The sequence below is a fragment of the Buteo buteo genome, chromosome 2, assembly GCF_964188355.1.
Source record: "Buteo buteo chromosome 2, bButBut1.hap1.1, whole genome shotgun sequence".
NCBI lineage: Eukaryota > Metazoa > Chordata > Aves > Accipitriformes > Accipitridae > Buteo > Buteo buteo.
In genome coordinates, this window is record NC_134172.1 from 50,784,418 (window position 1) to 50,800,262 (window position 15,845).

Below are 15,845 nucleotides of genomic sequence, written 5' to 3' on the forward strand. Positions count from 1 at the left end.
TCTAGAATTACTCAGTCCCTGATAAATGCAAGCAAAGATATTCACCCTATTATGTAAAGAGGATGCATGCATATACACACACACAAATATGCACACTTGTATACACATCTGTACACAGGGAGCGCCCCAAAAGCTTGAAGTCATGCCTAGTTATTCCTCAGTGTACAGAAAAATGGTACATACAACACAGTGTCCTGAGGCATGACTTTGCTGGCCATTCATTTTGCTTCCATCATCTCTTAATTCATGCTGGTTTGAAAGATCGCCTTAGGGAACCACTTCCCACTGGCAGCTGAGAATTCACCTAAACACCATTAACTGCCCAGACAGGGTAAGTCAGTTAAGTGGCAGTGCTGTCCAGTGCCAACAGATACCTTACTGCTGATAAACCTAGGAACTGTTTCTCTGCAACAACATAATCCATATAAAGCTCTTTAAGAATCCCTTTCACTGGATTGGGCCCCACCAGATGAACCTGTGCCACTCTGCCTCTCAGGTGGGGTTCAGGCAACAGATTCCATTTAGACCAGCAGAGAGCATTCCCAAGGACCACCGAGGGCTTTCCCCTCTTTCTTCTGCCCTCCACGTTGCCCTGGGAAGTTGCGCTGTGAGTTGTTGCTACTACCAAGTGACTGTATCATGAGAGGTGGTCAGCCAGCAGCCAGCCAGAGGTAGCAAGCCTTTCTCATCAAGGCTGGGGGCTGCTGCCTCTCAAGTACTTTTCTCAACATAAAAAACAAATGAATGGAAGATTTGGGAGAAGTTTCTACCAAAGGATTTTTAACATAACAAACCATTGTGTTTTACAAGCTTTTCCTTCTACATTAAAAATCTCACCAAAATTTTCCTCTTATTTCAATAGCTGTAACTTCCCCAGCCCTCCTGAAATCAAGCTGGCTGTAAGAGAAGAACAAAGAGCCTCTGTTAACGCAATATTTATCTGCTGCTATTGTTACTCCTTTATAAATCTGTAGTTCCTTGGCATTACAATTAGCTACTCCAGAGAAAATGATTATGTCACAAAGTATTATCCGCCACAGAAACAGATGAATGATGTGAACCAAACGTAATCTGGTGCGCTTAGAGGCAATTCTGTTGACTTTCATGTAAATATGCTTACTAAAAACAGGGATGATTTTTAGCAGTGAATCCTTATTTGATCTAGAATTTATTTGCCAGCAGAAATTAAATAAGATACTCTTTTCTCAATACTGCTTTTTCCTAGTAGGAAGAGAGCAAATCTGTGAGAAACAGAATAGTTGAGTTGAGTGTGCAGAAACTTCAGACTACAGCTTACCTAAACAAATCAATGTAACTGGACTTACGTAAAACAGCTACATTCAAAAATATTCACTTATTTTTGCCCACATTTTCACTTTTTTTTCCCAAGTGTCTCTCAATCAAAACTTTAAGAGAATCACATATCCTTTTTTTCTGAAATTCAATATATGCCACCAATAATTTGCTTTCCAAACTTTTCCCAGTTTCAGATAGTTTTTAAAAAGTCTGTTTCTGAAGGTACTCTGCAAACGCGCTTGCAAAGGAGAATTTATGATTTACAAGTCTTAAGGTAAGAATTACTAAAGTAGTACCAAAAGCTAAACAAAACAATGATTCACTATTTTAAATGATGCAACACTATTTACTGAGTGAGAGATCACAGTTCTGTTCTAGACTCAGGCTTCCTCTTAGCCGCTTCGTAAAAGGCCTGGCACTGAATGAAAATTATCTGCTGAAGCTTATGTGCGGGCATCTGGCCATGCTATTTTACTTCTGTGAATTACTATCATCACACTGCTCTGTCACTAAGAGGCATACTTGTTGCTTGCAGAGCGTACAACAGCCATATCCATGGCATGTAACAAACTCTGAATAACCTTAAGGAGTCACCAGACCATGCTGCTTCCTTCTCAAGAGACTTGCTATAAAAATCCTCCAGGCTATTAGCAGCTACTTATTCTCGATGCTGCACTTCACTTCCAGGGACAGGTTTCTTGGGGTGCTTCTCATTTAATACAAGATTTCTCCCTGCTTACAGAAAATACTTTCATGGATGATTTTGGAAAGCTGTAACTACAATCATCTTTCTCATGTCCCAAGAGCTTCCCAGTCTTTCTTCTTCTATGGCTCCTGGCTCAACCATAAAACCCGTTCCAAGTCTTAAAGTAATTAAAGCTAACTCAATGAGTGATGTTTTTCACACTGGGTGGGGCTCCCCTTCCCACTGTGAAAGGATCAATGAATGCTCTGGCAAGCTGTGGGACTCCTTGCCAAGTCTCCAGCTTAGAAGGACATTGAGGTAAAGCAGCACGTAAAATATTTAAGAGGTTTAAACACTAAGATTTTTAAAAGAAATAAGAGCTTAGGAATGAAAGCGCAAAGCAAAAACCAAAATGTCAGTGATGGGGCTGTGAAAATGTAAATGTCCTATCAAACGTATGGCAAGCAGTTTCTCTCATCATCAAGGATATTTTGCGGAGCCAACGCTTTAATCTTCTTGCATTTGGACATTCCCCATCGTACTGCATGGTCCAAAATCAGAAGTTGATGAAAGCTAAGAGTCTGGGCCTGACTTTCCTTTCCTTTTCACCCTTGTTTAACTGATGTCTGTATAAATTAGATACGAAATAACGTATCTAATAATCGGACTCCCTTTTTATCAACTTGAAGCTGACTGCAAGCAAAAACATGCTTTGCTTTAGTACCGGTGCATTTACACAGTTCAAAATGTCTGTTCAAGGCATTCATGTTAGGCACATGCACAATTATCTGCACGTGCATCACTGCAGGGCTAAGACTGCCAAACTCGGATGCTGCTAACCTCAATCCAGAGTTAGAAAAGAAGGAGCTTAGAGTATTGTTGATCCTAGGAAGCTACGAGACAGCAGCTTTACCTTGCAGCTTTTTCCTTGCAAGGACAGCCTCCCTGGGCCACAAGCATATAGGTAATATCAGTGCACCTTCCCTTAGATTTACCTGCTCACGCTCCCTTATTCACAGTCCACGGCTAACGTCAAATGAGATGGCAACAAAGAGATGGAGACTAAATGGGTGAATGTTTTGGAACATGCATGGTATATCTTGTAGTACATTCAGCCCTGAAACTTTAACTTTCTACCTACGACATGTGCATTAACCGCTCTGAGACGTACACAGGCCACCACCCTGAAGCCACTTCTGATATTGTCACTTGGCAGTTGTCCCCTGCCCCACCTCTGCAGGAGCATGCTTCCTTCACAGCCACATCAACAGCACCTGGAAATAGTACATTAGGTTGCCTTCAAAGGCTGTCCAACCCAACTTTGAAATGAAGCAGGTTGGGAGCAACCTACTAACACAACTCTATAAAGGCGTGGTAATGAATCAATGACCAAGAATGGCAGCTTCCTAAATCACCGCGGTTAAATCCGTCTGTAGAAGTTTGCCTCTGCCTTAGAAGCTTTTTTTTTTAAATTAATAAATACTCTCATCCTGCCTAAGTCAGATTTTAAAAGTTGTGGGACTATAAAGTTATCTACATTTGCACTGTCATAAAAAGAGTCAAGACATCCTTATTCTTCCTGTGCTCACTTCTAACAGCTCTCATTCCAACAAAGTCAATGTCAAGAAAGACATCGGGCAACTGGAAGAGTTAGCCAATAGCAAATTTGTTACTTGGTTCCTGGGGAGTAAAAAAAAAAAATAGCATGCTCAAGGTATTAGTTTATGTTCAAATAAATACCCTTATTAGCAGCATGATTTTGAATCACTGCACACAAAACGGATGAGGCATCATACTCTATTGGATAGCCTAGCAAATGTCAAGGACATTGCCATCCAATGTCAAATGTCAAAACATAGTTTAGCTTCAGTTTCTCCTTTAGTACCTTACTTTAGAAATCAGTTTTGAAAATTAAGAAAGAGCTACACAAAAACAACAAAGAAAAACAAAGCAAGAAGTGGGATTACTAAAGCCATGCTTCTTTTAGTATTTAACAAGTAATTTAACTTGCTAGTTCAATGAAAAGTAGCAAAACTGAATCACAGTTTACTGTAATATTTTTCTAAAACTAAGATTCATCCCTTGAATGGGGGGGGGGGGAACACAAGCTCCAGCTCCAATTACACTGTTCATATGTTGCCACTAAAGAACAATTTAAGGTTCATACATCTTCCCTGAAGTATAAACCAAAGATGCACTGTAGAAATTCCAGGATAGCTACACAGTCCTAACAAACAGGTTTTGGTAACACAAAGTGACACATTTCAGTACATATTCATAAGGGTTGGGGGTTATTATTGGGCTGTAATTGCAGTTGTTCTAACACCTAATAAGCCATGGCTAGAAAAACAAAGGCAGGTTAATTTGTGATTTCCTCTACTCATTCAGAGGCAAATTAAGTGTCAAACAGCTAATACAGAACATATTTCATTTTATGAGATTTTAATTTAATTCTGCACCATATCGTTGATGCCTTAATGTAGGGTGGTTTATCTAAGAAGAAGAGCAATTTATAAACCTCTTTCAATTGAAATCTTTAATGATAGGATACGATAGCATAATTACAGCAATGCCTGCTAGTCCTACTACACATAAGCATCTGTCAGCAATTCCATCATAAACATAAACCCTTATTTTAGAGGTTTATAACTCAAATTATAAAATTTGGCTCCAGGCTGAAATTTGGGATACAACAGTTCTGCCCATCGGCAATTAAACTACAAGAATTATACGTATAAATACATACACATCTTTAGAGCTGCAAGTACATAAGAGCCCTGTAACACCTTAAAAATTCCTCCTTTTTTCTTTTTCACTTGGTCATTGTTCAAAATTACATGCACACACTGTAGGTATCATGTAGACAAGGCCCTCTCCACATTTCTTCTGCACCTATATTATACCTAAACTAATTCCACTAAGGCTCCACAGGTTCTGGAACACGTTTCTAAGAGCTTGGATAACTGCAATGATGCCAATTTTTTGCCCCCTTTTTTATTTATATTCCCCCCCACCCCACAGACACATTTAAGAGCATTATGAAGCTGAGGAGAACACCACTCATACAACGAAGTCACTGATGAAGCCATGTGCAAACATTTGTATCCTGACTGGTGTTCTTGCCATTTTCTCTCAGAATTCTCAAATAACTTCTCAGACCCTGTTCTTTCTTCTTCCTTTTTTTTTTTTTTTTTTTACATGGGTGTTGGAACAGCAGTTCAAGTAATGGCTCCAAATGATCCCAAATTTAACACTCGTAAGCGATACTCACACCAGGCTCTGTAAAACTTGCAAGAAAACTGCTGGGTGTCTACCTCATACATACATTAAAACATATTACTGAAAACAGCAAAAGCATGACAAACTTTAACATCTACAAAGAAGCTGTTGGAGTCCAACTGATTTTTTTTTTAAGTTGCTAAACTGCATATTTACATTTAATTACACCAAGCACAATGGCTCCAAAAGTCCACCACAGCTCATCATTCCAATAGCAACACAAACCAAATGAGTGGAATAATCGACAGAAATTAATGGAAAAATAAACAGCCAGTATCAAGGAAACTGAGTTTAAAGCTTGGGCTGATATCAGAGTGTATTTCTAAAGCAGTTGCTTGCAGTCGTATCACATCACACTAAGATCTTGTCATCTCTAACAAGCCTCTGCAGGGCCCGGTTGAATCACCGCTACACCACAGGGTATGGCGGGGAGTGGGGGCGTGCAGCACACAGTGCGTGGCACCTTTCCATAGGAGGGATGTTGATTTCAGCATCAGAGCAGACTCTGCTGAATGCCAAATGAGGCATGAAGCAGGCATTTTCAACATCTTTTGGGGCTCTTACAGAAGTCCTGGCACTTTTAGCAGTGTAGGCTGCTAGTCCAGATTTCCCACTGTCATCCAAAGTGGGGAATGGTGGTCTACCCACCCAAAAGCCCTGCCCACGGGTGCAGTGTCACGGTATGGGCTGGGTTCATGGGGCTCAGGCTCTGGAGAGGGCTCAGCACAGCAAGTGCAGCCAGGCAGGATTCCACATGGCACAGGATCCAGAAGCCTCGGTGAAGGCTCACAGGTGGTACCCAGGTTTTGGACGACAGTCCTCTGCTGATGCAGGTTAAAACAATTCCTGGGGCTCCCTATCCCATCTGCCTCACACCGAAGACAAAGGCAAATTTCCCACTAGCTTCAGAAGGGCCAGGATCATCCCCCCAGCTCCCAAAAACATCCAGGCAGAACATTCACTGCACTGCAAAAGCTAGGATTACCATGTAATGACTCTGTCTGAGCCTGCCACCTTCAGCTTACAACAGTTTTCAGCAGCAAATTTAAGCGTGTATTTTGTGATATGGTTGCTGTGGTGTAAATGGTGATGCATCAGAGGAACTCTGAGGAATAAATCACAAGTTTCTGTACTCTCTCTTTCTACAAATACCCACTTTTCCTCTAATGCCCAAGAAGACTGCAACACAGATTTATTACTTACCTCCAGGCAAATCTGTTCTGAAATTACAATTCAGTAATAGAAGACTGACCCAAAAAACCTGTTAGTAAAATATTGTGTGTGTACTTGGGCATGTAGTTAGGATTGTTAATATCAATTAATTCTGCTCACAGAGGAGGACTTGTTTTAAAACAACTTCATTTTTCTTCTGCATATATGTAATTACACAGCTGTAACTAATAGCCATAGCAAAGCAATCTGCCATCTAAACAACTAGCATTATTCTTCAAAGTATTACTTGTGCTTTTCTTCTTGTATTTTCTCAGTATGAGAGGTGATTAGTAGATATGATTAAATGTATATATCAAGCCTTTTAGCAAACTACCAAGCCCTGTTTTTTGGCTCCATTTTTAATGGTATATAGCAGTTTTCTGGACACAACTGTTTTATTCCACAATGCTGGTATCTGTCTCCCCATATAGAATAGGATAATATTTATTTCTACAGGATTTCACTACTACCACCCTTTTCTAATGCACGTTATCACTGGTACTCATTTCTTTTATCTTTGTGTAAACCATGTGCTCTATCACATTTGCCATTTTGTTTGGGTGACATTCCCATCAATCAACCGATTGCCTGTGCATGCACACAACAGGGACTATGAAAATTTACCAAAAATTTCATTATGCTTCACAGCAGTCACTGGCAAAAAACCCAACTTCGGCATGAAAGGAAATTTTAGCTATGAAGAATCCCAAGCCTAATACAGGCAAAATACATGTTTTGTCTGACTGTATTTCACAGGGTTCAGCACTTTTTAATTTAGTATTTATAGAACAACAGCACACAGAATAAACATCAGCAAAACATATAGGTAACACTTGCCAGCCACCTATTATAACATGAATTCCTCAGGCACCAGCCTGGGTTTTGCTTCACAAGCAGATAACCTTGATGTTTTCCAAAAGTAAATCTTGCTCTCCAGTAACACTGGCGAAGTGCTCCAGGTGCATGGCTTTAAGCACTGCAAAGGTTTGTATACTTGCCCGTTCTTCCAGGCAGCTGAAGTGAGGGGAAATACTGAATACTCACACATGCAGAGGAGGAATGGGAGATGGTTCATAATGGTAGCGTCCCTCATGATGTCTTGCATCAATTGGTACAGGAGGGTGGAATGCTGGAAAAAGGTGAGGCGGATCTGAAAAAACAAGCGAGGTTCCTGGATCTGAGTATCTCCAACGACTCTTTAAAAACAACATTCATAAAGATGGAACAGGTATTGAAAAGCATATGTCAACAGTGCTACAACTTATGGGTCGCGTTCCCCTTCCCTGCTGCAGTCAGTCAGGTCTGTCTGAGGAGAGTCTGGCCCACAGTGTTTGCATGAATATGTATTTACTAATTTTAATATTCTCTTTTTATAGCTTAAATGGAAGGGGACGTAAAGAAGTCTTTAATAAATAATTATGTGCCCATATGTGAAGTGTCAGATCAAAAGGAACATCAAGGCTTTCATAAGCATTCCTGATTTATTTATTTTTTATTAAAACAAGGAAAAAAAAATCATCCGAGGACCCAAAGCCTAAGGAGAGAATACAATACAATAAAAAAAAGTATATCCTCAGAAATGTACACACAATCCTACAATGGAAAGCAAAACTGAAGCAGCATGCTGACAAATGACTATATGGAGTAAATCAGACAAGAGAGTTAAAAGGGAAATGCAGTTGGGAACGGTAGTGCTGGAGATGCTTAACTGTGTCACACCAATGGCTTCATCCGGAGGAATGTATCTGAGGACAGGGGGACTCACTTCATACACCACCCTTAAAAAGGAAGGGTGCTTTCTTTGTCCCCACAGCTGGAGACCTGGGGACCCACGGCTGCAGTAAGTTCCCCTGCCTGGTCTCCTCCAAGGCTTTTGCAGGACAGGGAGGTTTGCAGCTGCCAGGGCTCCTGTTCCCTGCTCTTTCTGGAAAGCCTCAGCAACAAGGCTGACAAAAGGGGGAATGTGCCCCCGCCGCCCCCACGGGCTCTGCCCTGAGGGGCCAAGTGCAAGCCCACCCTGCAGCTCCCCACCACTTCTGCAGCAGGATTGCCTCCCACCTTTGGAGGACACCATGCACACAAACCACAGCTCTCTGCACCAGCACGCAGGTGTGATTTGAGTGCCTAAAGGAGCTTATTGCTGACCGTGCTGCCCACTGCTGCCTCCCAAATGCTCAAAATTCAAACGAGATGCTGAGCATCTCCAGCAGCACAAAACAAACCTATCCTGCCCAATTATCACCCGATTGCCACTTTGGATGAAGTCACGTGTTTATCCGACACCAAAAGCTGAGAAGTACAGACATTAGGTCATGTCATGGATTTACTAAAATGCTTCTAGAAAGAAAGAAAACTTCAATTATGCACTGGCAGTAAAACTAAGCCTACTTTGGTTTTGCCTGCTGACTCTTGAAGGTATCTTCTCTTTGTATTTCCTGCCCTTCCTATTCAGCAAAACGCAATTCTCCTCTCAGATGATGTTATCTGTGAAAGAAATTCCCTTATGCCAACTAGAGATGGTTAAAACAAAACAACAAAAAAAAAAGGATTTTTTCCCCTTGGTGTTTGTCAAAAGTTGGGTTGGTTTATTATTATATTTTGAAGCAGGAGAAAGAACTAGAGGAACAATGCTCATGGCCCTGAGGGAGTAAACAGAGGGCGCAAAGGGGAAATCGCATAAATTCTGAGGAAATATTCCCAATATTTCAGGAAAATCTGGAAACATCTGATACGGCCTGTCCAGCTTCACGGCTTGATTTTGTGAAACATCACCAGAATGTGATCAGCCACAGCACATTTCTGCCATTTACTGACTCAGGGCTTAGGCAACCATAAATGAAAAATAATTGTGGCTTACTATTGGGAGCTGGGAGCTCAAACTTGTGGTAGCTTTAATTCCGGTTCTGCTACACCAACTGGACCTTGGCATGCAATCTGTTACAAGCTTCACTCCCCATGCCGAGCACTCCTGGGCTTCAGCAGGAGTAAAGGTGGGTCACAGATGACCAGGTATCCCTGTGAACACTGTCATTGTCTGAGTGGAGGATGCTTGCTGCCACCTCCTGAAACACATTCCTCACCAGCCGCCAAGGTGGAGGAGTGGAAAAGGGGCATGAGAAGAGTGTTTTAGCCTGCCTGCCCTGTTCCCTACTTCACTGGTATTTGACTGCAGCAGCATAAGCCGAAGGGAGGAGGTTTTAAAGCAGATGTCTGGCATTTTACCATAAAAACTCTGCCACCATTTTTTCAGTGAAGAAGGAAGTCACTCACACCCTCGTAGATGCACAAGTCCTTCTCTGCCCTATGTGTCTCCAAAGAGTGGGTCTGGGGAGCACAGGTGAGATGACAGAGATTTTGTCACCCTTATTCATGTCAGACAGGAGAGGTTCCACGTGGCCAAGGCAAGCAATCCTGCTCAGGACATCAAGCCTCCTCACCATCCCACCCTCACCCAGCCTGAGCACCTATCCATTAAAAGCAGTCCCAGTATTAATGCAGCGAAACAGCATTTAACCCTCCTGAATGCAATCATCTATCTTCCCCTAACTGGGAAATGGAAAATGAGTATTAAACAACCCCAAAAGAGTATTCCCCTTTGTGGGACCTATGCAGTGCAGAGCACCAACAAATTGTATTTAACACATGGGATATAAATCTCCAAGAACACCTTTTTGAGTCCTCTCACATTAAGCTCCTTTGTATATCTTGGTGGCATCTTGTTTGCAGTTTCCATCTGGGGAACAGCCGTACTCCATCACAGCACAGGGAGCTGTCTCCGTCAGCCCTGCGCCGACCAGAGCAGAGCTGCATATCAAAACCCAACATAATTATCCATCTCACAGTTTATTATTTACACATGAGCAATACAGCTGGTGAACATCATAACTCAACTGTATGTGTAATAAGTTACTGCACTGTAGCCATCTCCTGTTGCAACCCTTAAGAAAAACCACATGATGACTTTTCCAAAGTGAGGCTAAAACTGCTGAAGCAGAATAAAGTGCCACTAAACCTGGCTACCTCCTATTTATCATATAATTTCCTGACTGATGGTTCCACAAACCAGCTGCTAAGTGCTGTGTACTCTACTGTCAGCAGACTAACATGCTAAATGGGGGACAGGGAGAATAATGTGCAGAACTAGTGGAGTCAATTTTACGGAAGGAATTCACATTCTGCCATGTTTGGGTCAGCCCTCAACGCAGAGGTAGACAGTAAATTCTACGTGCTTGGGGGTCCAAAACCACTCCACTTTGAAGAGCATTGAATATTTATACAGAAAGACTCTTAGATCAAACAGACACCTGCCAAAGCATCCACCATCCAGGGCTTCACTTGGAATTCACTTGAAACTCCATACAAATGTAATCGGTTGACATGTATTTATATGGAAATACATAGTAAGAAGTTTGCAAAGCAGTAACTCGGGCTGTAGCCAGTTTCACATTGCTTTTTCGTATGCCACCCAGTAACTATTTTATTAAAAGCACCATCAGAATATTACAGGCACATTCTGCCACTATTATTTATGCTGCAGCTGAGTAAAGAATGAGTGAGACTACTCACAGGCTAGAATTGAATCAGGACCTACCTGGCTCCTGGCTGTTTGTGAGAGATGCTCTACCTATCTAGAAAACCAAGGGGCAACTTAGTGTAAAAGACAGGATACCTGCTCTGACTATAATGACATTTTCATGTTTCTCATTTAAAGTGTGAAGAACAAAACTCTTACCCTTAGCAAAGAGGAACTCCTCTCACCAAAACGAATCGACAAAATCTAACTTCCTATTCTGCTAGGGAAATTACTTCTTATCATTTGCAACTTCTTAAAAATTCTGGCTGAGATGCAAACTGCCACAGCATATGCCAGGCAGTTTTCTTACAGAGATCTGAAGGCAACTGTGAATTGCTGGACCAATCCTTCAATTACATTCTTGCACAGACTCCCTGATGCAAGTGTACAGTACAGGAGTTGAGACGGCCAGATGCTGCCTGTATATTTGGAGCCCTCAGCTCCAATTCAGCAGAAGTATCTGACTCTGTGCTTAAACTTCACCATTTTCAAGAACTTGTAAGGACATGCCAAAGCACTGGAAATACACTTAAACACATTCCTTATGCATTGCTGAATTTGGTATCTGTTGCCACCTTCTGAATTCTCTGCTGTCTACTACTGTAAGCTTCCTTCAGATGCTCTCCTGGCTCCTGCATACCTAGCAGGGTCTCCTCAAAACAAAATGGGAGATACAACTGCCTGAAATGCTACAAACTCATCAATTTTAGCTCTGTGAGATTTTCTGGAAAATATGTCAATTTATGCCAACTCTTTGTTGTGTAAAACGTGCCTTTTTATTTCTTCTTCAAGAACCTTTCTTGCCTTCTTAAAGAAAGTGAATAGGATCATCTCTCTCAAATTACAATCACTCCCATACAAGAAAAAAGAAGAGACCTACACTTTTCTCTGAAAGCCAGCAACCTAGGGCTCTGCTGCAGCATCAAGGGAAAGAAACTGGGAGAAATGACAGGTATGGTCCTTGCTGCTGAACAGCAAACCTGAAGTCTGATGAGATGTAGCAGGCAGCAGCAATTCACTGCAAGAGTTGGTGGAAAGGCAGACGATGCCAGCTGGTTCAAAGGTGCTGTGCAACACCTTGAGACAACAGCAAAGAGGTAGGCTGCTCCAAAGCTCAGTAAAGTTAAGGATAACTTTTCTGTAGACTCTGTAGTCTCTCAAATAAGCTTTACTCAGTTTGGGGATCACTACATTTGGAAAATTCGGCTGCAGTGGTAAGGCTAGTAAAACACTCTGCCTTCAGCTTACCGACTTGCTTAAGCACCTTGTGATTGCTGCCAAACCCTTGAGGAAGACGGCTGCTGAAATGACAGGCTGCATTTTTCAGCACCTGAAGAAAACATTTGCTACTGTAGAAAATGCCTGCATCAGCTTGAACACGCACAGTGTGGCCCCAATGCCTGCACCTGTGTCATGACATCAGGGCCAAGCAAACACAGGACTCAAGCCCAACACAGGAAGCACTCATGTTTTAGCAGATCTGTCCCCAGGACGATCAGCTCACCAAATTAAATGTCAGAGCTGAGCCAGGTGCAAAACTATCTCAGATATAACCTCATTTGAGGTGAAATCTCCTTCCCACTTAAATTCATTAAGGTCTTGATGCTGAACTCAGTGGTACCAAGCTTTCACACCAGATGTAACAGAAACAATATCAAGCAAAATATAGCCTCCCCACTAATGTCTTTTCAATACGCAGAACAGTTTTGAAGAGTTTGCCAGCAAATTTCTACACTTCCTTTGGTTCATAAGCTGATCACCAGATGGGAATTTTCTAATATTCAGGTTTGCAGAGTCCCTAAGGGCACCACTGTTTCTTCATGTACATTCGCTTCAACTGATCTGAACTTAATGGTATTGCCAGGTTTTATGGCAAGAATTAGGTTCTTTTTTGCCAAGCAAAGATCTTATTTTGGATTTCTGTTTAATTACAGCTTGCGTTAGGGCTCAGTAAGAGCACATGCTGTCTTTGGGGGGTTTTTTAGTTCTCTTTCAAAAAAGGGTGAGTTATGTTCTCTACGTATGCTTATACAGAGGCTTTAATCAGGAAGAAAAATGACTGAGCCACAGCCACACGTTAATGCATGCACTTAACTTCGTGCACTTTGAAGAGTCTCCCTACGGTGACTGAGGTTGCTGCTTCAGCGTGGCTGGTTGCCATCTGAAGCACTGCTTATTTGCAGGCTGATCCACAGATGGACTACAGCCAGTTATCTGAGGAGGCTTTTCCATGCATGTGTGTCTGTGTGCATGCACGTGCACACTTCCTATGTGGCAACCGTCGTGTTGGCATGGACGCGAATGCTCGCTATCTGACTTCAGCGAGAAGGAGATTTTAAATTGGAAGAAGAAAAAGCCATGGCAAAACTGAAAAAAAAAAGGAGGGGCAAATAAACAGATAAAGCCAAGAAATGGACAGAGGGAGAGGGAGAAAAGAATTTTTAATTGGTAAGTCCTCTCCAGTAACACTAAATGTTAATTGTGATAACATACAGTAGATATAACACTGTCAGAGAAAAACACAATTTTCAATCAGATCACATCCCTTCCATGTGTCTGTGTGTATTAACGATGATCAGACTTCCCCCCCCACCCTCTGCTTGTGCTTGCACAGCCTATACACTGATCTTAAAAATAAAGGATCACGAGTTGCAGGCCAACCTCATGAACTAGATCACAGCTCCAGCTCTGTGCCTCTTGTTATGGCTGAAAAATAATTTCTACTTTTGCAAAACCAAAAATTAAGACTTCAGGGCATCTTACATCCCTGCCATCCATTTTACCACTTCTTAGTTTGTAAACTTAAAACACCTTGTGGGAACATGTTTTATTGTTTTTAGTAGTTCCACAACAACCATCATGCCAAATACATGAAGGAGGAGCAGTTATCGGTGTGCTGAAAGAAAAGTGGCTGGAAATTGTTTCGTCAGCTGGCACTGAGAGGTCTTTAATATGCCAAATTTGCTGCAGGTATCGGCTAAATAACTGCTGGATTGATTTCAGTTTGAACGCCTTATTATTTCTCCCAGTCACTGCAACTCTACTATCTGAGGAGCAGGACTGCCTTCTGGAATACTAACTAAACTTCAAGTCCATTCAACTGACTCCAGTGCTCCCTGCTGTTTGCCCATCCGAAAAACAGAAAGAAAAAAATGTAGCAAGAGACAGACTTGCGGGGTAATAAACATACTGCATGTACAAAACACCTTGGACTGAAGAGTCTCAAATTCTTTAAGAACATAATTTTGTGATTCATCACAGCCCAGTGACTTACAAATGACTGTTTCCACTGGGACGGACTCACCAGTAAGCAAAGGAAGGACTCCTTGTGCTCCCCTGATCATGCAGTCATGAACTTGCCCAGTAAGCGGGGTGGGCACAGCATTGCTGCCCCAAGGCCCCCCCAGGACACACATTTTCAGAGGAGGAAAGCCACAGCACTCCACCAGCACAGTGTGCCCAAGAACAAACAGCAAATTGGTGGAAATGCACCAGGAATATCCTGCCTCAGTAGCTTCTTCCATCCAAACAACACTGGCTGCTTCATCCTATAAAGCAACCTGAGAAAACCCTCCTGAACATGAGCAACAGTTGCATATAGCCAGCATCTGTACATTGGCCCATGCTTTCAGGAAAAGACAAAGACGATGAGACATCTTAGCCTCATCACCATGTTAGGTGGAGGGAAAATTGTTTCATCTAACACGGCTGGCTCTTGGTACAGCACAGCTTATCTTTTTCATAACCTCTGGATCCCAAGCAGCACTTCTTAACAAACTTAATAATATGGTCTCCGCAAGAAAATGACAAATTGTCCTCTGCCAGGACGCTGACAAAAGAAATCCCTCCCTCTGCCACCTCCGATGGACACTGCAGTGAAAAAATAATTCAGCTTCTGCCTTGCAAAGTGCTTGCAGTTTTGCTGTTGCTCCCCCTAACTTCTCATGCCACCATGCATCAGTGAATCCTCCACTGCTTAAAAATCCTCCCCAAGGAATTATGGAAAACAAAACAAGCATCCGTGTTTAACTCTCAACACCCCCAGACAAGTGGTTTCACCCAGCTAATCTGGAATGCTTCCCACCTTTGATTACACCTGTGTATGAAGGATCACATCCTTAGCGTTTCCACCTCCACGAGCAGCAAGTAACGGCATGCATAACCACAATATATACACAAATAATTTGTACCTATGTGCGTGTGCATACCCCTTTCTGTAACATACAGCAAATTCCAGTGGTTGAAAGCGAGCTACAAAGTGGAAACTAAAGAAATGAAAAGACTATGAAAGACATAAATCCTGATCTGCACTGGAGAGAACTAAAGGAGAAATCTCACATCAAGGGTCTCAACTCCAAACTACTCCTAAGCAGAGGTTTAACGTGCGCCTCCTGACCAGCGGGAACAAGGAGCTGCCACAGAACAGCTTGGTTACTCCCTCAGCTCAGCACAGCTCAAGCAAAGTATTCAAATGCCCTATCAGCTGCACACATTAACTCAGCAATAACAAACATCTGTAAGTTGCAAAGGTAAATGTGGCTAAGGAGAGGTAACAGAAAGCTAGAAACTAGGAAAAAATCTAGAAATATCCTTATATTGCTGCTGATTTGATGTGGGAACAAATAAAGACAAGTCGGGTAATTCAACAAGCTTTGGTGACATCCTTAGAAGTTCATAAAGCAGCAGCGTGAGTCAGTCTGGAAACATTATTTGTTTAAATGATGCTTTGGAGACTTGTGTGCCCTTCTGTGTACCAGAATAAAGTTTAAAAGCTGTTTGAAAGGCCAAACCTCGAACAGT

The 15,845-nt window shown here is 42.1% G+C and overlaps 1 protein-coding gene across 3 annotated transcripts in view; it reads right to left on the reverse strand.

Moving 5' to 3' along the window:
* GLI3 (GLI family zinc finger 3) overlaps positions 1 to 15,845 on the reverse strand; it is a 216,133-nt gene that overhangs the window by 90,838 nt on the left and 109,450 nt on the right. For all 3 annotated transcript variants that reach the window (XM_075054424.1, XM_075054405.1, XM_075054415.1), the window contains exon 4: positions 7,517 to 7,622. In XM_075054424.1, the coding sequence (XP_074910525.1) occupies positions 7,517 to 7,622 (106 nt within the window). The remainder of the gene's footprint in view (positions 1 to 7,516; positions 7,623 to 15,845) is intronic.